The following is a 26,094-nucleotide window of genomic DNA, read 5'->3' as shown; positions in this document are numbered from 1 at the left end:
ACAGGTTGTTAGGCCTGGCAACAAGCAGACTGACCTGCTGGCTTTGCCGTGGTTTGTTTGTTTGTATCTGTCTGTCTGCTTATGACTGTGTATGTGACTCGAATGTTCTTGTTATCTTTTGGAGTAATGAAACTTATTAATCCGATCTTCTATTAGCTTGTGAACTTCCTTTGGGGGGGCACACAGTGTTTGATCATACAACTCAGGCTGGTCTCTGACACGCAGCCCTCTTTTGGACAGTGATTACAAGTGTTGGCCATTATGTCCAGCTAAAAAAAAAGTCATCACACTTTTGTACTATGATAAAAAATTTTGTGTATTTTTTATATGCTGTTGCCCATCTTAAGACACACTGTTTGTTTGTTTGCTTTGAGACAGTTTCTCTGTGTAGTTCTGGCTGTCCTAGAACTTGCTTTGTAGACAAGGATGGCCTCAAACTCAGAGAACAGCCTGCCTTTGATTCCTGAGTGCTGGGACTAAAGACATGCACCAACGTATTTCTGAAATATGTCATTTGAAATTAAAAAAAAAAAAAAAAACAACTTTCTTACAGCTTATCTCTGAAATTGTGTGTGGTGTGGATAAATGGATGGTATGGGTGTGTGTAGTTGGGAAATGTGTGGGTGTGTGTGGTGGGGGATGTGGTGTTGGGTGTGTTGATGTCTTTTGATGATGTAATTTTGTTTGTTTCCTATGTCTGTTAATTATCGCAAACTTCTTATATTGAAACAATAGAAATTTATGCCTCCATGTTCCCAGAATCCAGAAGTCTGAGACTAAAGTACCAGCAGAGCTATTTTACCTCTGGGAACTCTGAGGAGAGTCCACTTCAGCTTGTCCTCTTCTGGCTATCACTCCATTTTTGCCTCTGCTCACATGCTCTCTTCCTCTTCTGTGTGTTTAAGTAAGAACGTTTATCATTGAATTTATGGCAGTCATATGGATAGTCTTTTTCCATATAAGGTCATAGTTATAAGATCCCAGGGATCTGATGTATCTTTTGAGAAGGATTCTTCCCTTCCCCCTCTTTTTTTACCTCCAACATTGAATGCAGATTTTTACATTGGCAGTTTCTTCCCCTCGGACTGTAAAGATATAACTGTACTGCCCCTGGTTTCTGTGACAGTAGTTTTTGCTTTGACTCTGCCTCTGTAGCTGTTCTCCCCACAACCGTGTGCTCTGTTGTCCTTAAAATACTGTTGTTGTGTTGCTTTTTTACCATGCTGTGATTGGATGTAGTGTTTTTGTTTTGCTCAGTATTTAAAGAGCTTGTTGGGTTTGGATTTTTTCCAGCGGTAGCAGTAGCTTTCTGTCCCCTTCTCCTCTTCTGTGATTCCATCCGTAGTGTCTGAAAGCACTGTGTGTGTGTTTCTCTCTTAGCTCAATCTGGAGAGCTTCCTACCTGTCTGTTTCCGTCTCAGTGGTCTTGCTAACAGTTCTGACTCTGCTCCCGAGTCCGTGTGTGGAGTCAGAGCATCTTGCTCTCCTGCTCCTCCAGCCTGCTGCTTCGTTGGCTTGTTGATGGCTGTGGTCTCGGATTGCCTGTGTTCTCCTGTCAATGTCTTTTTCTTGTTTCCTGTCTTACAGCCCTGTCTCTTGCTTGGGGTTTTCATTAGCTGTTACACACATTGTATTAGAAATCGGGTTGTCCAGTTGCTGTCTTCCTTTCCCAGCTAATTGTGACTGTTCTTCCTGTACTCAGAAGTTGAATGTGTATGTATTTCAGCTTGGTCAAGGCTCAGGCTTCCTTTGGCCCTCATCCTGAAGTGTGGAGCTTCCATCTAGCTGGTGTGCTCTGAGAAGCCTGTGCCTCTTCAGGAAGCTGTCACACATTTTAGTAGGTTTTCGTTTTCTTAGGCCTTTGGGTGAGATGGCTGTGGAGTGTGGCATGACTTCGGCTGGTTTCAGAGTTCTTCAAGGGTCTGATTTTATCACAGCAGTGTTAAAAGACCACCAGAGTTCATGCTTATTTCTCTTGCCCATGAGAATTGACAGTTTGTGCATTGTAATTTACCTTTATACAGAATGTAGTATATACAATGGGAAGGAATAAGGAACATGTGCAGTATTTAGGATCATGATGTTCATGAAGGTCAAGGGAGAAAGCATTTGGGTAGAAAGAACCTCAGACTGGGTTGCTCAGTCATGGAAGTCTCGGCCATCACCAGATACCCAGGGGCAGAAATTGGCAGTTGGAGGAGGCTGCCTTCCCCCATTCAGATTGCAGATGTTTCTGGAGAAGAGATGCTGGTGCACCTGTCAAATAATGAATGCATCTTAGGAACCATTCCCATTCCAGTTCACAGAGGCTGGCCTGTCCTTTCTGTTGTTTTTCATATAAGTATAATAACTTGTCTTGTGGGATTTTCTTATTCAGCCCACTTCATTCTGATCAGTGTTGGTTATTTGAAGCTATTCCCCAAATGTTGCAAATGAATTAGCCTTGTACTTGTGTTAATAACTGTATTGGTGGCAGTGACCAGCAAGGCAGATTCCAAGAGAGTAAATACTTGCACAGCTTTTAGGACACTAAGCAGCTGCCTTGTGTAGGGATTTCCACTGTTTTTACTCTTGGAAGGAGTGTTTTCCTCTCACAGCCTTGCTAATAGCAACATGCTGTCCAGAGTCGAGTTTAAAGAAATGCTATCAGTAACCAGGAGGCGGTGGTGGTGCACGCCTTTAGAACCAGCACTCAGGAGGCAGAGCCCAGGCGGATCTCTGAGTTCAAGGCCAGCCTGGTCTACAGAGTGAGATCCAGGACAGGCACCAAACCTGTTTTTTGAAACCCTGTCTCAAAAAAAAAAAAAAAAAAGAAGAAGAAGAAGAACAAGAAGAAGAAGAAAGAAATGCTATCTGTGTAGTTGGGGTTCATGTAAGTTGAATTGTTTTCCTTATTGGGGTTTTGCTCTACTCTATACATCTGTGTAGGGGCCTCTGGGTTTGACTGCCAGCACTGTCTTTTGACACAGTCATGCTCTCCTTTAAGGTGGTATCATAAAGTGACCAGTCTCATAGAAATAAGTTAGTGTTTAGGATCATGTGCTTCCTACCTGTCCAGCCTCTCTATGCCAAGGAGGTAGAGCTGATGTTGACGGTAACAGGCCTCGGTGACAGCTGGAGGCCCTTTTCAGGAAGAGCGTTAGGAGACAAAATTGCCGAGCCTTGCAGCTTAGAAGCCTGCAGCCTAGCTGTTGGAAAGAGTAAGAGTCTGATCTACTGTAATTCTGCAGCCAGCTGAGGCAGTGCACAGGTGAGGGCCTTTCAAAGCTGCCGCCCTGGGTTTTGTACTGCCTGGGAGATGAGCTGTTTTTAGTTTAGGTCAGGGCGATGAGTCGAGTTTCATATGGCTGAAGGGAGGGAACAGGGCAGGTAAAGCAGGAGCACTGCTCCTCAGGAGATGGAGAGGGGTGTGATACCCACAGCAGACCAGGTGTGTGACTCCTCCATCCATTAGACTAAGTGCCTGTTGGTGTGTTTTCTCTTTAATTTCAGAGCATGTTAACTCACTATTAGAAAGTTGGGGTGGACTCTAGTAAGAAGCTTCTGGAGCAGAGGGTTTCCTGAAGATTTATGAAGGAGACATGAGGAAATTTTGATTTTTGTGGAAGTGTTTTTTTTTTTCTTTTAAGATTTATTTATTTATTATGTATACAGTGTTCTGCATGCATGTATGCCTGCAAGCCAGAAGAGGGAACCAGATCTCATTACAAATGGTTGTGAGATACCATGTAGTTGCTGGGAATTAAACTCAGGACCTCTGGAAGAACAACTAGTGCTCTTAATCTCTGAGCCATCTCACCAGCCCAAACAAATACATCCCCCGCACCCTTCACCCCACCCCCACGCCTGCCCACCCCAAGACGGGTTTTTTTCTGTGTAACAACCCTAGCTCTCCTAGAACTAGCTCTGTAGACCAGGCTGGCCTCAAACTCACTAGAGATCTGTCTGCTTCTGCCTCCTGGGTGCTGGAATTAAAGGTGTGGACCACCACTGCTCAGCTTTGTGGCAGTAATTGGAGAGAACTATGGAATATGATCTAGTTGGTAGCACTTCTGACTTTTCAAAAATAAATCATTAAAAAGTGATTCCTCTCACCGGATCTCTGGTGCCTAAGCATTGTCCTGTGTGATGGTTAAACGGCGCTGGTTGGTGGCGCTGTTTACCGGCAGAAAAGTCACGGGGCTACAGCAGAACCCAATGTTAGTTTTTAGAGCTTTATTGGGAGGGAAAGAGAAAGAGGGGAGAGCCAGGCCTGGTGGGGGAGGGGAGAGGGAGCAGAGCAGAGAGAGAACAGAGAGGGTGAGGGTCTGCGTCCAGCTTAAGGCGGGGATTATGTGACCATGCGGTGAGTACTAGTTGCCAGTGTGAGTACTAGTCGCCAGCGCCCGCTGATGATGTAAGACGCTGCGCATGTACAGAATCCTAACATTCCAAACTTTTTGCTTATAATAAAAAAGCGAGTGAATAGGAATAGGGGCATCATTTCTCCTGGAAAAACTGCTTCCAGCTGACTTGATGGGCGTCGGTTGGCTCTTGGGGGGCAGTGAGGAAGGTGGCCTTCTGAGGTAGACAGGTATTCTGGGATGATGGGCTGTTGCTGCCCTGGAGCCGTCCATCCCTTGGCAATCCTAACACTGTGAGTAAATGAATCCTTCTTGATCTGGCTTACTTTGGGCCCCTAGTGGCTCTCTCAGGGTTGGATCCACAGGATATTTGTGAAAATCACTGCTCTCAATGTCCAAAATGAGTAAAGTTGATAAAACATTGGTGTGCTGCACATTATCTTACTGGCTGGAGAAGGCAAATGTGAAAGAAAGAATGTAGAGGAGACCCTGACCAGTTCTGCTGCAGTAGAGGAAAGTCTGAGTGAAGTTCTAGGGAAGCAGCCTGGAGGCTGAGCCCTGGCAGGGATTGCTGTGCCCTGTTGGAGTGGTGACCCCCTCCAGCACAGACCTTCAGGGTAGCTTTTGGGAGGTTGGATTGTGAAGCAGGAATATCAGGAAGTCACCTTCATGTGAGGATGGTCTGGCCTTAACAGTTTGTCACCCTGTGGATCGCTGGGGTTGGTATGGCTAATCTGGCTGGCTAAGCAGGTGCACCCTCCTCCCTGACCACCCTGTGTGCTCTTCCCCAAGCTGTGCACTTGGGTGACTTTCCCTGATAGAGGAGCACTAGTTTCCAGCTTGTGAGTCATGGCCCCTTTGTGTGTGTGTGTGTGTGTGTGTGTGTGTGTGTGTGTGTGTGTGTGTGTGTCTCAAATGACCCTTTCACAGACATCACTTAAGACCATCAGAAAACATAGATATTTACATTACAATTGAGTAGCAAACAGTTGCAAAATTATAGTTATTATGAAGTAGCAACAAAAATATTTTTATGGTTGGGGTCACCACAACATGAGAATTTGTATTATAAGGTTGAAGCATTAGGAAGGTTGAGAACCACTGAGCTAAGGCTTTATGAATGGCTGCTTTGCCCTGATAGAACTGGCACATATGAGGGACCCCAGCTGAAGGAAGAAGGTGCTTGCCTCTGAACAGGACAACCTGGTTTGATCCCTGAGGCACACGTGATGGAAAGAGAGAAGGGACTTGTGCAAGTTCATGGCGCACTGGAGCTCATACACATTCACACACAAAATAGTAAAATGTGATAAAAATTTAAACCAACAGCAGCAACAGTGAAAATATCTGGAAAAAAAAAAAAGATCACTTCTAAAAGTATCTGAAGAAAAGGAGCTTTAGTCAAAACCTTCACAGAACTCTTCCCTCCCAGGGTTTCGGCTCTGTAGTAGTGCTTGCCAAGCATTTGGAGGCCTTGAGTTTTGTTCTGGTGTGTGTGCGCGCGCATACTGTACTGACAAAGATTGTCTCTCTGGAAGGTAGATCAGATCCTATGTTCTCTGTCCCTAGTTTTCACTGAGCCCTGAGTGTCTTCACTCTGGGAGATTCCCGAGGGGGTTATGACACCACCTGCCGTCAATCTCAGCACTTGGGAGTTCTAGGCAAGAGTCACACCTTCAAGATCATTCTCAGTGATGTGGTGAGTTTCAGGACAGCCTGGACTGCATGAGACCATGACCATGTCTCACCACACAAAAAGTAGGAAAAAATCCCCAACATCAGCAAAACCCTCCATCTTGAGCACCCTTGGAGATAGATAACTTTGAGCTACCTCAGCACAATCTTGGTAGGAAAGAGAAGCACAGTTCCTCATAAGGTAGGTAGTAGTCAAGGCTTGGGTATGTTGGGTCCTTTGCCCTGAGGGTGTGACGGCTTCTTGTGTCCTACTGTCCTGCTATTAGGTTAGGCAGAAGCGAGCACAAAGAATCCTGGACTCTTGAGGAAGGAGGTGGGTGTCTGAGGTCCCTCTCCTGGCAGACCCACAAGGGCAGGATTCTGTTGAATATCTTACTTGCTGTATCTGTGTGATTGTGTTTGTGGCTTTGCGTTAGTCTGACTAAAGACTGTGTGTATTATTAAAAGGAACTTTGGGGCTGGAGACAAGGGTCAGAAGTTTAAGAGCACTTGCTGTTCTTGGAGAGACCCTGAGTCCTGTTCTTAGCACTCAAGTAGTAGTTATTAACTGTTTGTAATGTCTGCTGGCACCAGAGTTCTGATACTGTCTCCTCACCTCTAAGGGCACCTGTACTCGCAACCTGCACATACAGACAAGCAGGCACATGTGCAGAAATAAAAATTTAAAAATTTAAAAAAGTAATCTTCAGGAGGGTATGGTGGTACGTGCCTGTAAGTACCAATGCTCCATAGGCAGTGGATCCTGCCTCTAAGAAAGAAAACAGGCGGGGGGGGGGGGTGCACGCCTTTAATCCCAGCACTCAGGAGGCAGAGGCAGGCGGATCTCTGTGAGTTTGAGGCCAGCCTGGTCTCCAAAGTGAGTTCCAGGAAAGGTGCAAAGCTACACAGAGAAACCCTGTCTCGAAAAACCAAAAAAAAGGAAGGAAGAAAGAAAACAGGTGATCTTGCTTTTATATGGATTCTGGTTGTGTTTTCCCATTCTGGGTATCTTTGAGGTTAATTAGAGCCCCTTTAGTAAGAAGACTTGAGTATAATGACATTGACAACCTGGGCTCCTAACTGGGCACCTTGAACTGAGGGAGCTGGGATTAGAACTTTAGGAATGTGAAGACACCTGAAAGCCTAAAATGAATTTGGGAGTTTGAAACAGTGCCTAAGAACAAGAACAAACACTACTAACTTTTAAATACTATACTGTGACTCTGTCTTTGCAGTCACTGAGAATGTGTGGCCTTAAAACACCTACCTCCATATCAGCAAAAAGTAGGCTCTAGAATGGGTCCAAGCTCACTTGGAACCCTGGTTCTTTTCCACTACGTGCAGTGAAGCCAGGCAAGGGTAATGAGGTAGTGTATGATGCTGAGACTTGGGCTGACTTATAAATGATGTGATTCTGGGGTGTTGGGATTTGAAGATTCCATCTTGGATCCTTTCTCACTTCTCCCCTTCTTCCTCTCCCTTCTTTTCCTTATGCTTAAAATTATGACTTAGCTATTCCTTTCCTTTCATCTAGACAGGGTCATGCTATATGTAGCCCTCATTGGCCTGGAGCTCAGCCATCTACATACATGCCTTTGCCTCCTCAGTGCTAGGATTAAAGATACGTACCACCATACCTGGCTTTACTTGCTGGTGGTTGTTGGTTGGTTGGTTGGTTGGTTGGTTGGTTGGTTGGTTGGGTTTTTTGTTTATTTGTTTGTTTGTTTGTTTGTTTGTGACAGGGTTTCTCTGTGTAGCTTTGCACCTTTCCTGGATCTCGCTCTGTAGACCAGGCTGGCCTTGAACTCACAAAGATCCACCTGCCTCTGCCTCTTAAGTGCTGGGATTAAAGGCATACGCCACCACCGCCCGGCCTTAGTTGGTTTTTTGAGACAGGGTTTCTCATTGTAGCTTTGCGCCTTTTCTGGAACTCATTCTGTAGCCCAGGTTGTTCTTGAACTCACAGAAATCCGCTTTCCTCTACCTCTCGAGTGCTGGGATTAAAGGTGTGTGCTGTCACCGCCTGGCTACTTACTGTTCTTCGATAGTTGTTTTGGCCCTGGGATTGAACATAGGGCCTCGCACATGCTAAGGGTGCACTCCACACTAAGTTGCACATCTGCCCTTCTATTCAGCTATTCTGGACAGTGGACTGCTGACTCAGTTTCTGCCTAGTCTTCTCTCCCCCCTCCCCCTTAGTTGTACAGTGTGAGCATTCAATTATAGATCTAACAGACTGGGTTACATTTGTGACTTATCAAAATTCTGAGGAAAGAAGATAACTAGAGACAATTTTGTTTAAGCACAGTGTGTGGCATTCTAGAAATAGATACGGAGGCCTGGTGTTCAGGTGGCTGGCTGCACTTCTTCATTGATAATGAATGCTATTGTGATGTGTGTTTCCCTGCAGCTGGTTTTCCTGTGGGCTACGCAGCAGCTCCTGCCTATTCCCCTAACATGTACCCCGGAGCAAATCCTACCTTCCAAACAGGTATGTACTGCATGGCAGATGTGTTGTGTGTAGCTGGGGGAGGAGGTATGGAACTAGGATTTGTTGTTGGGTGGCTTTCTACGTTCATAAATGAACCTGTCAATGGGTTTAATCAAGCTTACTCCCCAGTGCACATAAGCTTTGCTTTTCTGAGTTTCTCAGATTCTTCCACCACAGTCTCTGGGCTATACAGGTAATTCCTTGTGCTAGATATCTGTTCTTAGGATAGGGCTTAGTGCTAGGAACTGAAGACCGTTTTGTCATTGAAGTCTGTCCACAGAGCTGTGGTTGTATTTTAAAAAGCAAACTTTGTTTTCTAGATAGAGTGTATGAGAACATTTTCAGATTTGAGAAATTGCTGGTTAAAATTGAGAAGAGTTTGTTTGATTCTGAAGTGCCTAAAGATTATTTAGTGAGATTTTTCTCTTGCACCTTTTGGTGCGAGCCGTCAGCTTCTCTTGGGCTTCACTTACTCAGGATAATGTGATTCCTTTGAGGGTGTTGGCTCATGGGAGATCTCTGGTGAGGCTGCTGGGACAGTTCTTTGCTCCATACAGCTCTAGACTCACAATTGCTCTGGGTAGAAGAGAAACCAACAGTGCCCTTCCTGTGAATTCCTTACTTGTGACTCAAAAAGTCTGCCGGCTTACCCATCTCTTCTGGGCCCAGCCTGACTGCCTTTCTTAGCTCAGACCCAGAGGGAAACTGGGACTTGTCTTTCTGCTTCAGTGTTTTCTGTCTTAGGTTCATGTTTCTGCTCACTTAAGCCATGTGAGTGTACATGCAATGTACCCAGCAGAAGCTTAATGGTTGCCCATCTCTGGGAGACAAGAGTCTGTACTTGAACCTCCTAGCTCTTTCCCATGGTGGCCCCTTTCTGCAGAAAGCTCCTCCCTCTTGTGATTTTTGTCTGGCTCCTTTTCACACACTTGGTCTCCAAGCCTGTCATTGAGACTGCTGTGAAACATCTTCTGCAGTTGTTCATAGTGTTACTCAGCAGGGGTGCCAAGAACTCTGCACCCTGTCCTGGTAAGGCCTTTATATTTTTTGCTTCCTTGTGTATCACCTAACAAACTGCACGTCTGTAGAGTGCATTTCATCCTTTCTGCTGTGAAGTGTATCCCTGTCACAGTTGGTGTGAACAGATCTGTTTGGACAAAATTTGTTCTGCCCATTCAACTTTACTAGGCTCCAAAGAATCACAGATGTGTTTTCTTTGCTATAGATGAGTTGTGTTTTCTGAATTTTTATGTAAGTAGAACCACATAGAATGTACTTTATTTGAGGACTGGTATCTTTTACTGGGTGTAAGTACTTGGACTTTCCTGTTGTACCTGTTATTACTTCCTCCCTTCCGTTGTTTGGTTGTGCCCATTATATGGGAAACATCACTTGCTTCTCTGTTGGCTAGCTAATGGCGTGTGTGCTGTTTGAGTTTGGGGTTTATATTTAAAATTCATTGTGCAAATGAAATTTTCTTGATTTTTTTTTTAAGCATAAATCTGTATGTACATGCTTTAATGTTCTTTGTTGAGTAAATACAAAGGGATGGATTAGCTGCTTCTTAGTGCAGGTAAGAAACTGCTAAGAAGTCTTGCAGAGCGTCTGCTCGCTCTCTCTCTCTCTCTCTCTCTCTCTCTCTCTCTCTCTCTCTCTCTCTCTCTCTGCGGTCCCTCAGTTGTGTATTTGCTAGTTCTAGTCCTCTGTGTTTGGGCTCTGGGGGGTCAATCCTTCCCCTCCTTGCTGTACTAGTGGGGATCTAATGATTTACAGCCACGGTTTGGTTTTGAACTGCCACCACAGTAGCACGGATTATCTTTTCATGTGCTAATTTACCATTTGACTGTCTTTGGTAAAGAGTTGTGGTTCTGGGCCTGGTCTACCAGATTACTCTGGAGGCTGCTGATGCAGGAGGATCAGAAGGTCAAGGCCTGTCTGGGCTACAGAGAGTGAGTTCAAGGCTAGCCTGCACAATTTAGAGAGACTCAGTTTCTTATCAATAGTGAATGAGGGACTGAGATGGAGAGATGGTTCAGTGGTGGTGAGCAGTTGTTAGCATTGCAAATCTTAGGTCCTAGCACCCATGTGAGGCAGCTCACAGCTACCTGTAACTGCAGCCCCAGGGGATCTGACACTAACCTGCATACATGGGTGCAGACACATAACACATAATTAAAAATAAATAAATATTTAATTGAAAAAATAGAATGAGGGCTTTGGATAAAGTCAGTGATGACGCGGTTACCAGCTTGTGCAAGGGTGTGTTCAATCCCTGCTCACACCCTCCAAAAGGAGGGAGATGTGTGTATCTTTAACATTGTATCAGTTACTAGGTTTGTTTTAAAGGCAGTGATTTTATTTTTACAGATTTTGTTTGGAGATTTGTTTTTCTTTTTTCTGTGTGAGCATTTGTTTACATGCATATGTGTACCACCTGCATGTCAAGTGCCTGCAAAGGCCAGAAGAGATCGTTGGTTGCCCTGAAACTGGAGTTACAGGTGGTGCGAGCCACTGTGCACATGCTGAAAACTGAACCTGGGCTTTCTACAAGAGTCACACGCGCTCTTAGCTGTTTAGGCACCTTTGCAGCCCACTTTTGTTTTGATTTTTGTTTATTTTTTATTGTGTGTATGTGTTCCTGTGTGAGTGTCTTTGTTGTGTGTGCACATGCCCCAGAAGCCAGAGAGAACATCAGATCCTGGGTCAGGAGTTACAGGCAGTTGTGAGCTACCTAACATGGGTTCTGGGAGTCCAACCCAGGTCTAGTGCAGGAGCAGTGTGGATTTTTAATCACTGAGCCAGCTCTCCAGTATGTGTGTGTCTTCGCGCTCTCCCCACTTGGGGTGTCTTGAACTCCCCCTGGGCCTCAGCCTCCTGAGTAGCTGGGAGTGAGATATACTGCTCACTTGCTTCGAGACCGAGTTTGTTCTTTTGCCGGGTTTTTAAGAATAATTTATCATGTTCATCATTACAGAGGTTTTTCTCCTAGTTTTTCCCCCTTATGGATGTCTTTCACAGAGCAGAAGTTTTAAGTGAGGTTATCATTCTGTTCTTTTGTGGATCACATTTCTGGTATCCTGGAAATCTGCTGAAGACGATGGTTTTCTTGCTTTTTCTTCCAGTAGTTTTGGCTGGTATATTTAGGCTCTGGTTCATTTGGAGTTCATTGTGTGTAGCACTAGTAGGTTAGAAGTGTGTTTTTGTGGATTGGTGCTTTTCTGCGCTCAGGCTCTAGCACACCATTTGTACTTAACTTGGTCTACTCAACGCCAGTTTCCTTCCTAGAGTACGTGCCAATGTGAAAAGGACTAAAAACTTTCAACTCATTTTTGTAATATTCCTAAAAAAGAGCCTCCTTCGGGTTTGTTGAGGCAAGTGCAGATGACTTTGCCAAAAGCAGGGGTATCTGTGGTAAATGCTAACCACCTCTTCTCAGCTTTCCTGCGAGAGAGAAATGAGTCCATCTTGCCCCCTTTTTAAGACTGCTCTCAGATGGATCCCTGAGTGCAAAAGCAGGTGGGAGCAGCAGTGACCCAGGGCGCTGCCTTGGAAGCCTCTGATGAAGAGTGCCAGGCCCCTGGGCTGCCAGTCTCGTGGCTTAGTTGTGCCAGATTTTGTGTGTGCTTTTGTTTTCAAGAGGCTTGGGATAAAGATGTTTATATGGAATTGGTGAAGGTAGGGGAAACTGAAGGCCTTAGTATCCCATGATGCTGTTGACACCTGATGTAAATTAGAGCTGTGTGCTCCTCTTGTATGGATGGGTATTTGAAATGCCATCTCCCTCTTCAGAGGACCCAGGCTAGGTCATCACTGTAGACACAATAAGAAAGAAAGTTTCTGTGAGTTCTGCTGCTGTCTTGATCTGTTCTGGCATAGAGTCAGTGAGTCTGCGGGGCTTCTTGAGCTCCTGTGCGATGCTATGATCCTTCTTTTTATTTTTTTAAAGATTTATTTTTATTTTGTATGTGTATGAATGTAGGTCTATGTCCTGTGTACATGTTGGTGCCCACAGAGGCTAGAAAAAGGCACCAGAGACCCTGGAACTGGGGTTACAGGTGGTTGTGAGCTGCCCCGTGGATGCTCGGGGTGAACCTGGATCCTGTGCTAGAGCAGTGAGTGCTCTTCACCCTGAGCCATCCTCTCTGCCCCTTCTTCTTGGTCTACTTGTGTGTTGCAGGAGTCTGAGAACCTTCAGATTTGTTACACGATCTGGAAGTAGAGGAGATCCGTTTATTTTGAACAAATGTAGGCCACAGATAGATAAATATGGAGTCGGCTTTCTATGCTTGTACTCCCCTTAGGAGCTGAGCTAGTGATGGCTTAACTCCTTGGTGATGGTGGCACTCTGGGAACTGTGATTTCATCTCTGGTGGAACTTAGGTGATATTATGGGAGTATCATGATCAGACTTTGGGCAGGCCAGGCACTTAGTGCACTGAGCCCTTAGTCCTGGCCCCACTGAATGGCTCGGGTGCACAGTTGATCTGAAAGCCTCAGGACAAGCTCCTGATAGTGCTTACCATGTAGCCCTGGATGGCCTGGAACTCACTGTGGAAAACAGGCTAGTCTCAAACTCAGGGGTCCTCCTGCCTCTGCCTCTGCAATGCTGGGACTAAAGTGTGCCACTGTGCTCTGCCTAAGCATGTTTTTAAAAGGCGAACTTGTTGCTGAGATACATTAAGGCAGTAATTAATCAGGCAAACACAAGTACAAACACATCTTACAGCAAGTAACAGTTCCGTTAAGCTGGTTATCACAGTATTTATCTTGTTTGACATTTGTTTATGAAAGATATTAACAATAAATGAAAATACAATACAATATAGGCTCTTTTTTCTTGTGGTTTTTTTTTTTTTTTTTTTTTTTTTTTTTTGAGACAGGATTTCTCTGAGTAGCCCTGGCTGACCTGCCAAGGACATGTGGCATGTGGACCAGGCTGATCTTGAACTCAGAGATCTGCAAGCATCTCCTTCCTGAGTGATAGGATTAAAGACCTGCGCCACCAACATTTGGCTTTTTTTTTTTTTCTTTTTAAATTCAGAATTGTGTCTGTGAAGTGGGATCCAGATTTGTTTAAACAGTAAGCTTATTGTGTGGCCAGCTACATAAAAAGAAAGCACTAGAATGTTAATAGGAGTCTTTCTGTCTTAAAGGTGTGTATTCCCAGAGTCTTATGATGTGTATACTTCTAGAAAGCTTTTGACATTAAAGCAAGGGGCTAGGGTGGTGTGGCTTAGTTGGTAGAGTGCTTCCCTAGTGTATACAAATCCCAGACTACATAAACTTAGAATGGTGGCTCATTGTGGAGCTAGAGGCAGGAGGATTGGAAATGTAGGGTAGTCATCTTCTACATAGTGGATTTGAGGTATTTCTGGGCTGTGTGACACTGTGGCTCAGGAAGGGAGGAAGGAGTGAGTAGTTTACTGTCACTGTGTATGAATGCCTGTCTGTCCAGACCCCACTGGACTCTGCTGCTGTCATTTTGTAGTGGCTCTTCCTGTGTTCCCAGGATAGTGTCTTGTTGACAGTGGTACTGTGCTGTCCTTGTTGACTTGTCCCTTTGGGTGACAAGGCGTTCTTTTACTTGCCTGCCCTTTCCTTATCATGGTCATGCCACGAATATGTGGTTCTTTTTCTTCGTCCACTTTGTGCCTCTCGGGGCTAAATAAATAGGGCTCTTGATCTCTGTCAGGACCTCTTGGTGTTTCTGGCCCACGGGCTATCCCACTACTCTGCTTTCTGGGAGCTGCTGTGGAAGCCCTTGCTCATGCCCTGCCTGGAGTCTTAATCTGGGCACTCTTGTGCAGAAGCCTGGGACTTTGGCCTTACTTTTCTTCAGTCTTTGCCTTCTTTCTTAGTTCCCACTTGGCTTTTGTGGGGTATTTCCTTCAGTAGCTTCCCAAGAGATTAGGAAGGAGTCGTGTTTTAGAGGCCCCCCCCAACAAAAAACATTTCCTGCACCTGTTCCCCACCTCCCAATAGTCCTCTGGATAGTGACTTAAGGTCTAACTGCCCCTAGGATTGTGAAGGCATCACACTGAAATGGCCAATATTTTTGTGTATTTGGAATAAAGATCGACTTAATGCTACATATTGAATCTGTGTATAAATTTGAATTTATATCTTTTGCCTCCTTTAAATCTGTAACAGCTTGCCTAACCTTAAAACAGTCCTTTGTCCTTTTAAAAACTGATTTTTGTCTGTTCTTGTTTGCAGCGCTGGAGCTTGAACCCAGGGTCTTGCACATGCTAGGCAAGTGCTCCATCGAAGCTGTGTTCTGACCCTTGTGTTTGTGTGTGTGTTTGTGTGCCTTGGAGACTTCAACACTCATGTGTATGAGTGTTTGCTTGCATGTGTGTGTGTGCACCATGTGTGTGCCCAGTGCCAGAGGAGGCCAGAAGAGGGTGTCAGATCCCCTGGAACTGGAGTTACAGATGGTTATGGGCTGCCATGTGAATGTGGGGAACTGAACCCAGGTCCTCTGTAAGAGTAGCCAGTGCTCTTAACCTGAGCATTCTCTCTAGCCTATACTTGATGTAATGAATCGGGTTCGGACTGTGTAGCCTAGGCCAGTCTTGAATTCTCCATCCTCTCGCCTCAGCTTCCTGAGTGCTACAGGTTAGGTGTAGTGTTATACCTCTTTAGAGTTTTCATTAGAAACGATTTCAGGTGCATACTCACGCTTGTGAAAGTGCAGTCCCTACTTCCCCAGTCCCTTGGCTCTGATTGCTACCAGCTCCGAGTTGGTATTTCATCTATACTGCCATTGCTTTTCCTGTGGTGTTTTGAAGCAGCTCATACATCACGTTGGTGACTTTTAGAAATATTTCTAAAAGCATATGTAATGCTATCATCATACCTAAAGTATTCATTATTAGTGCTCCAGTTTCCAAATGTGTCATGTGTATCATGAGTGTTTATTTTTGGTTTTTTATTATGCGATGCAGAAAGCAGGTCTTGTTTTTTAAGGCCATGTGAAACTGACTAACGCTACAAGTTCTAATGTGGTCCCAGATTGACACCTAGCATCTATTCTCAGTGTGACACACTTGAGCATTGAGTGTCGATATTTCCTCCATGTGATGTTAGTGATTCCTCAGGATTTCACTCTCCCTTTTGTATTTTGGTTTTAAGCAATGCACCCATACCGGCCCCAGACCCACAGTCTCCTGCCTCAGTTGTCAGAGTAAGTTCTGGCAAGATGGCTCAGTTGAGGTTCGTGGAAATAATGGGGCAGAAGCGAGCTTGAAACAGTTGAGGGGGTCGGAGTTATTAGCAAGGCCTACTGTGAGGTGATTGTTCTGTCAGTCGTGGTTGTTTGTGGGAAGTGAAGAACTGGTTTGACAGGGAGCGGCTTATTTCCCTGCCCCAGCCCCCACAGTCCCTTTCTTTTGTGGGAGCCTTGCTCCCCACTCTGAGTTGGTTTCCCTCTCCTCCTGCATAGGCATTACTGTGAGCTTTCTGCTTCCCTGTGCTTACTACTGAAAGTCATCCACACCAGGACCTGGCTCCGTGTCTGTGACGGATGGACGGACAGATGCTGTCCTGCTTCCGTGGTGTGGCCTAGTGGCAGGTGCTTCCTCTTCTCGTGATGAGAGTTTTCATTTGAGAGTAACAGGTTAGGGCTGCCTAGATCTTCCCCTTTCAGTGTCACTGAAACCGAGCTGGAAGAGTCTTAAATTGCTCTTCCCTGACTTAAAAATGGGTTACAAATACATTGTATAATTGGCATGTGATAAAGCTGAGCATGTTTAAAACTGCAGATACCATTATGAAGCAAAAGCACTTACCTATGGATGGATCCCACAGCCACTGGGAGAGCGAGCATGCCCTCGCGACACTACTAGACCCTGTCTGTCTCTTAAAGGTGCATCAACCTCTTGTGCACCACCCTGCAGACCAGCTTTACCACAGGGGCCTCGGGGCCCTTAAGATCCAAGCTGTGGTGGTCTCTTTATGTGCTCTCCTCTACTTACTTGCTTTAAAAGTCCTGATGGAAATCTGGATATTTGGCTCTCTTGGCAAAGCACCAGCATTGAAAGTTGGTATATTGAAAACTGGTAGATATTACAGAAGTTATTAATTCTCTCTGCTAATAATATAATTAAAACTTTAAAATTTCAAATTAAAATTGTTTATCCTTGGTTCATTCTTTTAAAATTGACACACAATTTATGTGTAAACATTCACATATTTAGTGTGTATTTAGATGGATTTTTACAGTTGGATTTTGGCACTGTGGAGCCATCACCCAAAAAATTTTGGGACACTTTCATTATTCTGGAAGGGCTTCCCTTTCCTCTCCCCTTCCTGATTTCTTCCAGATATTTAAAACTTTGGAATTTCAATATGCCATGTCTGTTCGTTCCTTTCTAGGTAGACTGGGTGGTTGTTACATATGCAAATGATCATTTGTTACATGCTGTTTTTGTGTCTTGCTTTGAAAATCCAATGAGGTTTGAGATTCATTGTAAGTTGTTGGGTTTTTGTTTTGTTTTTTAGTGATTGCTAAGTAGTATTATATATCTGGATCACAGAGTCTCCTGTTGATGAAGATTTATGTGTAAGGCTGGAGAACATGCTTTCCAAGTTCTGTTGTGGACCCTGGCAGGTGTTGCTTGCATCTGAGACATGTGTCTGTAACTTGAGAGCTTGTAATTCTGACACTCCTATGGACAGCTGAGTGCTCAGTGCCACAAGTTCGCACCAACAAGAAGGTGAAGGCCACCACGGCCTCTTCAGAAAGCTTGTGCAGAGGTAGACTTGATGAGAACTGGAAGCTGTCCTCAGAGTCCAAGTGTGATGTTTGCTGTGTTGGATGGCTGTGCACTGCCACCACTGTGTGGTGGCATTCTTTTGAAAGGACCTTAATTGCAGGGTGAAGAAAACGTATGTGCCATTAATGCCAAGTCGAGCCGAGGGAGACCATAGTAGTTCTAGTCCAACAAGACAGGACATCCTCAGTTTCCTCCCCTGGCCACTGCCTTGAGGTTTGCAGTCACTGACCTTTTCCTAGGGTTTCCTGTCAGCTGTCTGGCTTTCACTAAATACAGTTATCACGGAGCTTGTCCTGTGTGTCAGCAGTTGGTTCCCATGGATGCAGGGAGTCTGGTTTTTGGCCAATTGGCTGTGGTCTGAACTCTCCTGGCCCTAGGGAAGACCCATCTCTGATGTTTCCTCAGTAGCTGCTTAGTCTGCCCTTGGAGAGCCCTTCCTCAGCTTCTGCAAACATCTTGGAGCCGAGCTGCTTACTCAGCTTCTTGCCACCTGAGCATACAGCTTCTAGAAGGGTTGCCTGTGGGGTTACGGCCTTCTCTTCCCCTTTGGTCATATGTAGCTTTATGTGTTGTATTTTATTTCTTTTCTTTTCAAAAAATTATTTGGCTGTTGTGTGTCTCGTGTGGGGTTTTTTGCATGTAAGTCCAGTACCCTTGGAGGGCAGAAGAGGAGGTTGGATCTGTGGAGCTAGAGTTAAAGGTGGTTGTAAGTGACCCATTGTGGGTGCTGGGAACTGACCCTGGGTCCTCTAGAATAGCAATATGTGCTCTTGCTGCTGAATGAACTGTTTCCTCGACATCTTCTCATGTCTTCTGTTGCATAATCTGCTTCTTTTTTTATCTTCAGAGACTCACATCTTTATACTACAGTGCTCTGCTGAGCTTCTCGTTTGGTTTCTTTAGTTTTGCTGTAATGAGCAACATACAGATAAGTTTGCTTGCAGTGAAGTTTTTGTGTGTACATGCTTATTTCCCTAAAATAGACTTTTGGACCTTATTTGCAGGGTGAAAAGGTATATATGCCATTAATGCCAAGTTTAGCCGAGGGAGACCATCACACTTTCTATTCCCGCATGACAGGACAGGTTCTTCTGTGCATATATATGGTCTACAGAACTCACCACTACACATGCATGCTTGCAACAAAGCTAAGACACCTAGGTCTCGTGAGAGAGAGACAGGGCTACAGTGTCAACAGGTCTTCACTGTGTTAATGATTGGTAGTAGCCCTGGCTCCTCCCTGTGCAGTTGTCCTTGTCTGGCATTGGCCGGGTGAGCTCAGGCTTTTCGCTTCTTTGTTCCAGGCTACACTCCTGGTACACCTTACAAAGTGTCCTGTTCCCCAACCAGCGGAGCTGTGCCACCATACTCCTCCTCCCCCAACCCCTACCAGACGGCCGTGTACCCGGTGAGAAGTGCCTACCCCCAGCAGAGCCCGTATGCCCAGGTATGCTTGGGCATGCCCTACACCTCTGGGAGGGTTGGTTTCATCATATCCCTACAGCCCTGGGACCCTCTGGCAGTTGTCTCTGTTTTCCCCACAGCAAGGCACCTACTATACACAGCCTCTGTATGCAGCACCCCCTCACGTCATTCACCACACCACAGTGGTGCAGCCCAATGGCATGCCAGCAACTGTCTACCCTGCTCCCATCCCTCCTCCTAGAGGCAGCGGGGTCACCATGGGCATGGTTGCTGGAACCACAATGGCCATGTCAGCAGGTGAGTCCTAGTTTTTGGTGGGTGTGTTCTGCAGCAGCCTGAGAGCTGGCTGAAATGGGGAGAGTCCATGAAGTTCTGACCTTTGGCATTAGATTCTCATGGCTTCAGTTGTATGGAAGGACTGCCCCTCCCCTTTTCCCTTTCTCCTTTCACGAGCGAGTCAAGTAGCCTCCACTGTGGAGCATAACTGACCAGCACACTTTGTTAGTGAGCTAGGTGGCCATTTGGCAGTAGGAATGAGGAGTCCCGGGTAACCCTCATTTGGCTCCATCTCCAGTGAGCAGCAGGGTAGGTACTTTGTATTCCCAATGGGCCAGCTGTCTCTGTTGGTCATGTTGCAGTAATGAGGACGTGTTTAAGAAACCTGGCTTTGTGTTGATAGAGGGGATAGCTGCTTGTAGAAACCCTGGGCCAATTATGTATTGAATCAGGAAAATGGGTTGGGGCTTGGAACCTTGGGATTTGATGGAAGGCCTAAAGATGACTTCACCTCTTGACCTTTCAGTATATGTAGCTGCCTTTAAGCTTTTCCACACAAGGTCACTTGTTCTCCATGACTAGGATTTAAGAAAGGGGGGGGGGGGCGGGGAATCATTCCATTAAAAAAAATGTTCTGGACTTCAGCGTAACGAAATCATGTCACACATAGCACCGTGGTATTCTGTTTATTTCTGCTTAGAATCGCCATTTGATTTTTCAGAGTTTGTTGTTAAAGTGTAGGAGGCTAGTATAAACTGCTGCTGCCTGCCTGGGGACAGCTCCCGGAGGAGGGGGTGGAGGGGGTGGAACCAGCAAGCATTTCCCCCCTCGAGTTGTGCTGGTGGTTTAACCTCAGTCCTGCAGGCCATTGCTGAGTGTACATGTTTATGGAATTCAAACTCCCTCGTGCATGTGCTCATGCTCTTTCTCTCTTTCCCCTCCTCCCTGCCTCCTCCTCATGTGTGTGTCTCTTTTTATCATCTCTCTTGCCTCTCTCCCCTCTCTCTTCCTCCCTCCCTCCAGTATACAACTGCGTTAAGTATACCCACTTTACTGTGAAACAGGTCTCCAGAATGTTCATCCTGAATCTAAAACTCTTGTACCCATTAAACAGATGCTCTCTTTTTCCTTCCCTGAGCTCTGGCATCCACTATTCTGTGTTCTGTCTCTGAATTTGACAATCTTCAGAACCTCATACAAATAAGAATATACACTGTCCTTTAACTCACTAGCTTTTTCACTTAGCACTGTGTTCTCAAAGTTCACTTCTGTTACTTGTGTCAGGATTTCCTTCCTTTTTAAGAGGAGTAATACTTACTTTTTCTTTTTATAGCCATGTGATCTGCCAAAATTAGTGTGAATACTATGATCGCCAACTGCTATGCTTATAATGCTGTTCAGCACTTGGGGATAATCTGTTCAGAGTTTTGACCCTTCTGGTTCAAGACCATTCCTCGTCCCGTGTCTCCCTCACAAGGAATCCAAGTCATGTGCTTTTCAGAGCCACATAGTGGAGCTCTGCAGGAGAGATCACCTATGTCTTTTGTGTGAAGTGTTCTCTTTCTTCCAGGTACCCTGCTGACTGCTCATTCTCCAACTCCTGTAGCCCCTCACCCAGTCACTGTCCCCACATACCGAGCCCCAGGAACACCCACCTACAGCTATGTGCCCCCTCAGTGGTGATTACCCTGCAAATTCTTGTAAGTACTAGTGAAGTATGCTGGCTGGCTGGGTCCTGGTGAAGGTGCATTTCCCTGAGGAAATGGGAAACTGGCCTCAGATTTAAGCACTATTCCAGTTTGCTTCTCTGTTCCTGTGATAAATCTGAGCAATAGCAACTTGGGGAAGGGAAGGGTTGGTCTGGCTTACAGTTCCAGTCCACCGTAATGGGAATCCGAGCAAGGCAGGACCTGAAGCACAGGCCACAGAGGATGACTGCTTATTGACCTGCTCAGCTACCTTCCTTATACAGCTTAGTGCCCAGGGATCAACTCCAGACCACACTCATTAATTAGCAATCAAGAAAATGCCACGCAGACATGTGCATAGGCCAGCCTGACATGACAGGTCCTCTATTGAGATTCCCTCTTGCTGACCACTAAGAGAAAGGTGCACCCACTCTTTACATGGGGACAGTGCAGAGCTTTATTTTCTTACTCTTACTGGGATGTCCCAAAGCAGAGGAAGAAAGAAAGCCATTGAGTGTTAGCTGTTCACACTGCATCTTGCTACTTCTGTAACGGGCATGTATCACCCTTGTGTTTGCTGCAGTTTGTAGGGTTCCAGTTAACAATGGGGGCATGGGGGATAAGGTGTGTCTGTAAGGTAGTGGGGGACCAGGGGCAGCAGTTATGACTACTGCTGCCCTCTGGAGTTGTTGAAGCAGAGGTGTCTGTCTGACTGTCTGTCCGTTCCTTCCCAGGTTTGAGGATGGAGCTGTGCAGTCACTTCATTGAGTTCCACAGCTGGTGCTGCAGGCCTTGTGCCTCCAACCAGGACTTTATTCTTAATGCTCTCGACACTTAGCTAAACACGACTGCGTCCCAGCCCAGCAGGCCCCAGCTCGCTAGTCTCCAAGTAACTCTGGGCGTTGGTTTTAAAGCAAATCCTGTTTTGTGGACTGCCTGGCACATTTTGTAGCTAACTGTAATGATAAAAAGGGAGTATCACTCTATTCTAATCCTATCTAGTTGAATGCATGTTTATAAAAACAAACACAGAAACAAAGCTTGCTCAATCTACCTGCAGTGACTGATGCAAAACCATCATATGCAAAATCCAAAGGACTGGACCATGTTCTACAGCCTGTGCCACTCATGCACTGTTGTGATGTGTGCTGAGTCTCCAAGTTACACGTGTGCACGTGAATGTCCTCAAGAAGCATCGAGTACTGGAGGGGATTCCTGGGGTGATGAGGGTTGCCAGTTAGGGACACAGGCTTGTAGTTTTCAGCAACCTGTTTTCTTTTTGGCACTGACTAACCTGGAGGGAGCTGCAGGGACTGGGAGAGTGTGAGTCTGGTGGCACCAGAGCAGCAGCAGCAGGTATAGTAGGCCCCCTCCTTCATTTCAGCTGGAGTAGGGATATACCTGACGCCTATCAGGAAATAGAGCTGGGTGGCCAATACAGCTGGGATGAAGGGTGGTCTGTGTGTCAGTGGGGCAGTGTCTCTGCCATCTGAATTTCCACTGTATGTCTTACAGGACAATGTTTTGTGTCTCTGTTGAGAAAGTCCAGTGTAGAACTGAACTATCTTCCTAGGAGGGAAGCTGTCAGAGAGGGGCAGCCACACTGAGGTGTCTTTTGCTCTGTTTCACTTAGGGAACCATCCCTTCTTTCCCCTGGAGAAATAATTGAGTCTGCTAAAAACACAAAGAAGGGCAGAGACTTCAGCTGTGTGCTGTGGAGAATGTTGTATATTTAAGACTGGTTAAAAGGGAATAAGTGTATTTTTAAGTTAGTTCCTCGTGTTTCTTGTAGAGAAGCAGGGCTGTGATTATGTCTAAAAATGTAGAAGTAATGTAGCTTGTCCCAAGGTCATTCACCTGATGATGACCTGTCCTCTGTCTAGCTGGGGTGGGGCCTAGAAAGCCTGCATAAATGCCCTTGTGAGCCTCTTCTGCCATCTTTTTGTGTGGCTAACGGCACTCAGCACCAAGCACATGTGGAGAGTGGAAAGGGCCAGGCAGCTTTGGACCGCACTTGCCTGTTCAGATCTGTTGTGGGAAAGATTTTTGAGAGTGTAATCTGAGTATGTACATAAGAAATCAAGAAAGTTCTTTTTGCCTGTATATGCCCAACTTGAATCTGTGAGAGTTTCTGTTCAGTGAGGGTCAGAAGGGCAAGGCATGAGGACCACTCTGGAGTCTGTCAAGTGGGGGGTGTGTTTTGGTTTTTCCCCATTGAAGTGCTGGGGTTTTGGTTGGAAGGGTGCTTGTCTCTGGCAGCTAGGTCAGGGCTTCCATGTTGGTGTGGAGGTTGCCTCATTAGCAGTCAACTTGGCTAGAGGGTGGGTCATCTGAACATTGAGCCTTTGGAAACCTTATTTTTATAGTAGTGCTCTTCATAATTTGTTTTTAGCATTTTATTTTTTAAGAAGTTTTGGAAAATTTCTGCATGGATCAATGTAAACAGAAGAGTTCTCATTCCTAACGTCCATGAACATAGAATGTTTAGGATGGGTATGTTTAATTGCCTCATGAGCACTTAACTCTGTGTGTGTGTGTGTGTGTGTGTGTGTGTGTGTGTGTGTGTGTGTGTGTGTGTGTGTGTGTAGTAACAAGAAAGCACACAGTGCACAGAGACAGAAACATTTGCTTGTGGATGGTTTGCAATGTGGCTGGATCTAAGGTTTCCCCTGGACCCAACACACAGAAGGTGGTTTTTCCAAGTGAATAATCACAGATCAGTGGAACAGATGTACCTGTGATTTTTGCATGTGTTTGAAAAAGTCCCCTCACACACTCCCAATTAAACATACCTGTCTCCCTGCCTCTAAAAGGTAGAGTTGTTCGCTTGTGACAGGAAGTTACAAAGTCTTGGGTCTGCTTGCAGCTGCACACAGTGTGTGTTTCCACGGGCCCTGAGTTCTCAGGAGAAAGAAAAGTGGGGTGGCACCCCTTCTGCTGATTACATCAGCTTCACACACTTGCCCTCTAACTGTTAACACATCATTCTTTTTCTTTCAAATCGAATTGAGTGACTATCAGATACTTTGGTACTATACAACACATCTGTGTGGAAGTCTTTTCTGTTTGGAAACCATTAGGACATCAGCTGTGGAATTTGCTGGTGAGAGATCTCATCTCTCAGGTGAAAATAACAAACTGTCACAGGTGGTGATGTCAACAGCATTCAGTTTAAGTAAAATTAGGGAACAGAACTCGGGTCAGTATTCTATCACACAGCTGCATAGTTATCCCAAAACATTGAGGAACATTCCAAGAAAGTGTGCTTTTTATGTGCTGAACATTCCCAGTCCTTCAGCTGAATTCTTTTAGACAGTAATGCTGGCAGGCAAAGGGCCTGATATCTGAACATGACAGCATTGTTAAGGATAGATACATAATTTTTTAAGTTTATTCTCTGCTGCCTCTCCTGAGGCTAGGGGTCTTTCTTCCTCTGCTGCTGCTGCTGCTTGCAGTTTAAAGTTGGGTAGAGCTGTTGAGTGTTCAGGAACCTACGAGCTCCCTGAGAGGTAGGGCCACCGTCAGGAGTGGACTAGTTAGGTTAAAGGCTACATGGAAGAAGTGCGCGTCAGAACTTCTGCCTCCGGTCTTGTTGAGTGGCTGTTGGCCTACAGTTAGCATGCTGGAGAGCAGCTTGTGCTTGTTGCAGAGGTGGTAGTTCTGGCAGGAGGGAGGAGAGCGTCAGTTCTGGACTGGCTACTGAGTGCCCACCTTTACTCGGCCGTGCACTGGTACCTGTTGCATCCGTTTATGTTAGCCTGCCGTGATAGGAGGCTGGAGGAACAGATTGGGTGTTTCTTGGGGGCATGCTATAGTGAGAGGAAACTCACTGGGGAGGTTTGAGCTCACTGGATTCTCACTTGGGCCTTTGTGAGAGGGCCTGTGCTTGAGAGAGGCTGGCTGGCCTTAACTGTTGGGGCTGCTCCCATTTCCTCAGCTCTCTTTTCTGAATATTGGAGTACAGTATTACTGACGGGCCACCTCTGCTAGATGCACAGGACCTCCTAGGGCGCACTGGCAATTGTGGCAGCTGCTGGTCCTTTCCTCTGGTGCTTTCTGAAGGTTGCTGGAGGGCAGGAGTGCAGCTTGCTGAGAGTGGAGTGCAGAGCCTACGCTCCTGTCCAGTGTATCTCCCAGGTTTGCATGTTTCTTGAGTTGCTTATCCTGCCCAGTCTTCTACGTTGATAGACTGATAGATACCCAGAAAGGATAATGTGGTTTTCTGTAGGAACAGTAAAAATAATTCCCCATGTCTTAGAGGATTCCTTTCTTTCCTACCCCCTCTTCATTTGAAGAACAGAAAACCTGTGGAATAAATCTTACTAGAATTATGGGATGGGAGGTAGCAGCTTTTCTGTCTAGGGACTACAGTAGTTGTACATGAGAGGTGAGGACCTGATTGGTATAGCAGACAGCTCCCAGGGAAGGGCAGTGGGTGGGTCTGGTGCAGACTGGGCAGTATAATAGACCAGTTTAGGTCACACTGGGGACTGGCTCCCAGCAGGGTTATTGTGGCAGCTGGAGCCCCAAGGAGCCTGTTAGGCTGTGACTGAACAGAAAAGGTTCTTCTTTTTTTAAACTTTTATTTTTAAATACTCTTTTTTACACTGTTTTCTTGGTCCTTTTTTTATGCTTAAGTCAGCATTGTCTTCCAGTGTTAAAAGGCATCCCTTGCCTCTTCATTGAACTAATGTGTCAATACAATAGGAATGGGCAGACTGTCCATCCCAAGCCAGTTCAATTCAATGTAAATTCATACTGTTTTAATTTTTTATGCAATCTGATGAGTAGATGAGCTCAGATTTAAAATCCTTAAAAGCACGTTTATTGTAACAGGAATTGTTATGTATTAATACTGCAGTTTTCAATAAAGATTGACTTGTGTTGCATATCCTGATTGTATTCATGTGAGTTTTGTCAGAGGTAATGGCATGATAGGCACATGCTGCCACTTCTCCCAGGCAGGAGAGTGCTAGGGGTTGGGGTGAGGCTGTGTGTTCAGCCCTCAGTGGCTTTGGTGGAGAGGGACCTCCGAGGTGGTGTAGGCTTATGTAGCTCTACATAAGCTTCCTGTGTCCCTCAGTTTAGTAAGGGGGATGCTGAGACCCAGAAATAACACCGAGCCCATCCCTTAGCTCCCATACCTGTATGCTCTGGGAGGTGGGAGGGAGTCTGGGCCTGCCACCGTCTATGGCTCCCTCCCTTGCTTTCCTCCTCCTTCCTTCGGGCTTCTGCAGCAGTGAGCCTAGCCACCTAAGCCCATCTCTACCAGAAGCCTTGCGGCTATATCCTAGTGAGCAACACTTCCCCAGGCTGAAAACAGAGTAGCTGAGGGGGAAGCAGGGTACCAGTCCCAGGAGGGATGGGCCAGCACATGAAAGAGAAAATTCACACACACCAACAATTGACCAGCAGCCGGA

General features: G+C 45.7%; 1 protein-coding gene across 5 annotated transcripts in view; it reads left to right on the top strand.

Annotated features, from left to right (window-relative positions):
• Positions 1 to 23,244, top strand: part of Fam168b (family with sequence similarity 168 member B) — a 32,682-nt gene extending 9,438 nt beyond the window's left edge. For 2 of the 5 annotated variants that reach the window (XM_036167245.1, XM_036167246.1), the window contains exons 3-8: positions 8,428 to 8,508; positions 14,725 to 14,760; positions 18,590 to 18,732; positions 18,809 to 19,007; positions 20,557 to 20,686; positions 21,409 to 23,244. In XM_036167245.1, coding sequence (XP_036023138.1) covers positions 8,428 to 8,508; positions 14,725 to 14,760; positions 18,590 to 18,732; positions 18,809 to 19,007; positions 20,557 to 20,669 — 572 coding nt within the window. In that variant the 3' untranslated portion in view covers positions 20,670 to 20,686; positions 21,409 to 23,244. The remainder of the gene's footprint in view (positions 1 to 8,427; positions 8,509 to 14,724; positions 14,761 to 18,589; positions 18,733 to 18,808; positions 19,008 to 20,556; positions 20,687 to 21,408) is intronic. The other 3 variants (XM_036167247.1, XM_036167249.1, XM_036167248.1) reach the window with 3 other exon arrangements.
• The last annotated feature ends 2,850 nt before the right edge of the window (positions 23,245 to 26,094 follow it).

This window comes from Onychomys torridus, chromosome 18 (assembly GCF_903995425.1).
Source record: "Onychomys torridus chromosome 18, mOncTor1.1, whole genome shotgun sequence".
Classification (NCBI taxonomy): domain Eukaryota; kingdom Metazoa; phylum Chordata; class Mammalia; order Rodentia; family Cricetidae; genus Onychomys; species Onychomys torridus.
This window is presented reverse-complemented; position numbering and strand designations above follow the sequence as displayed.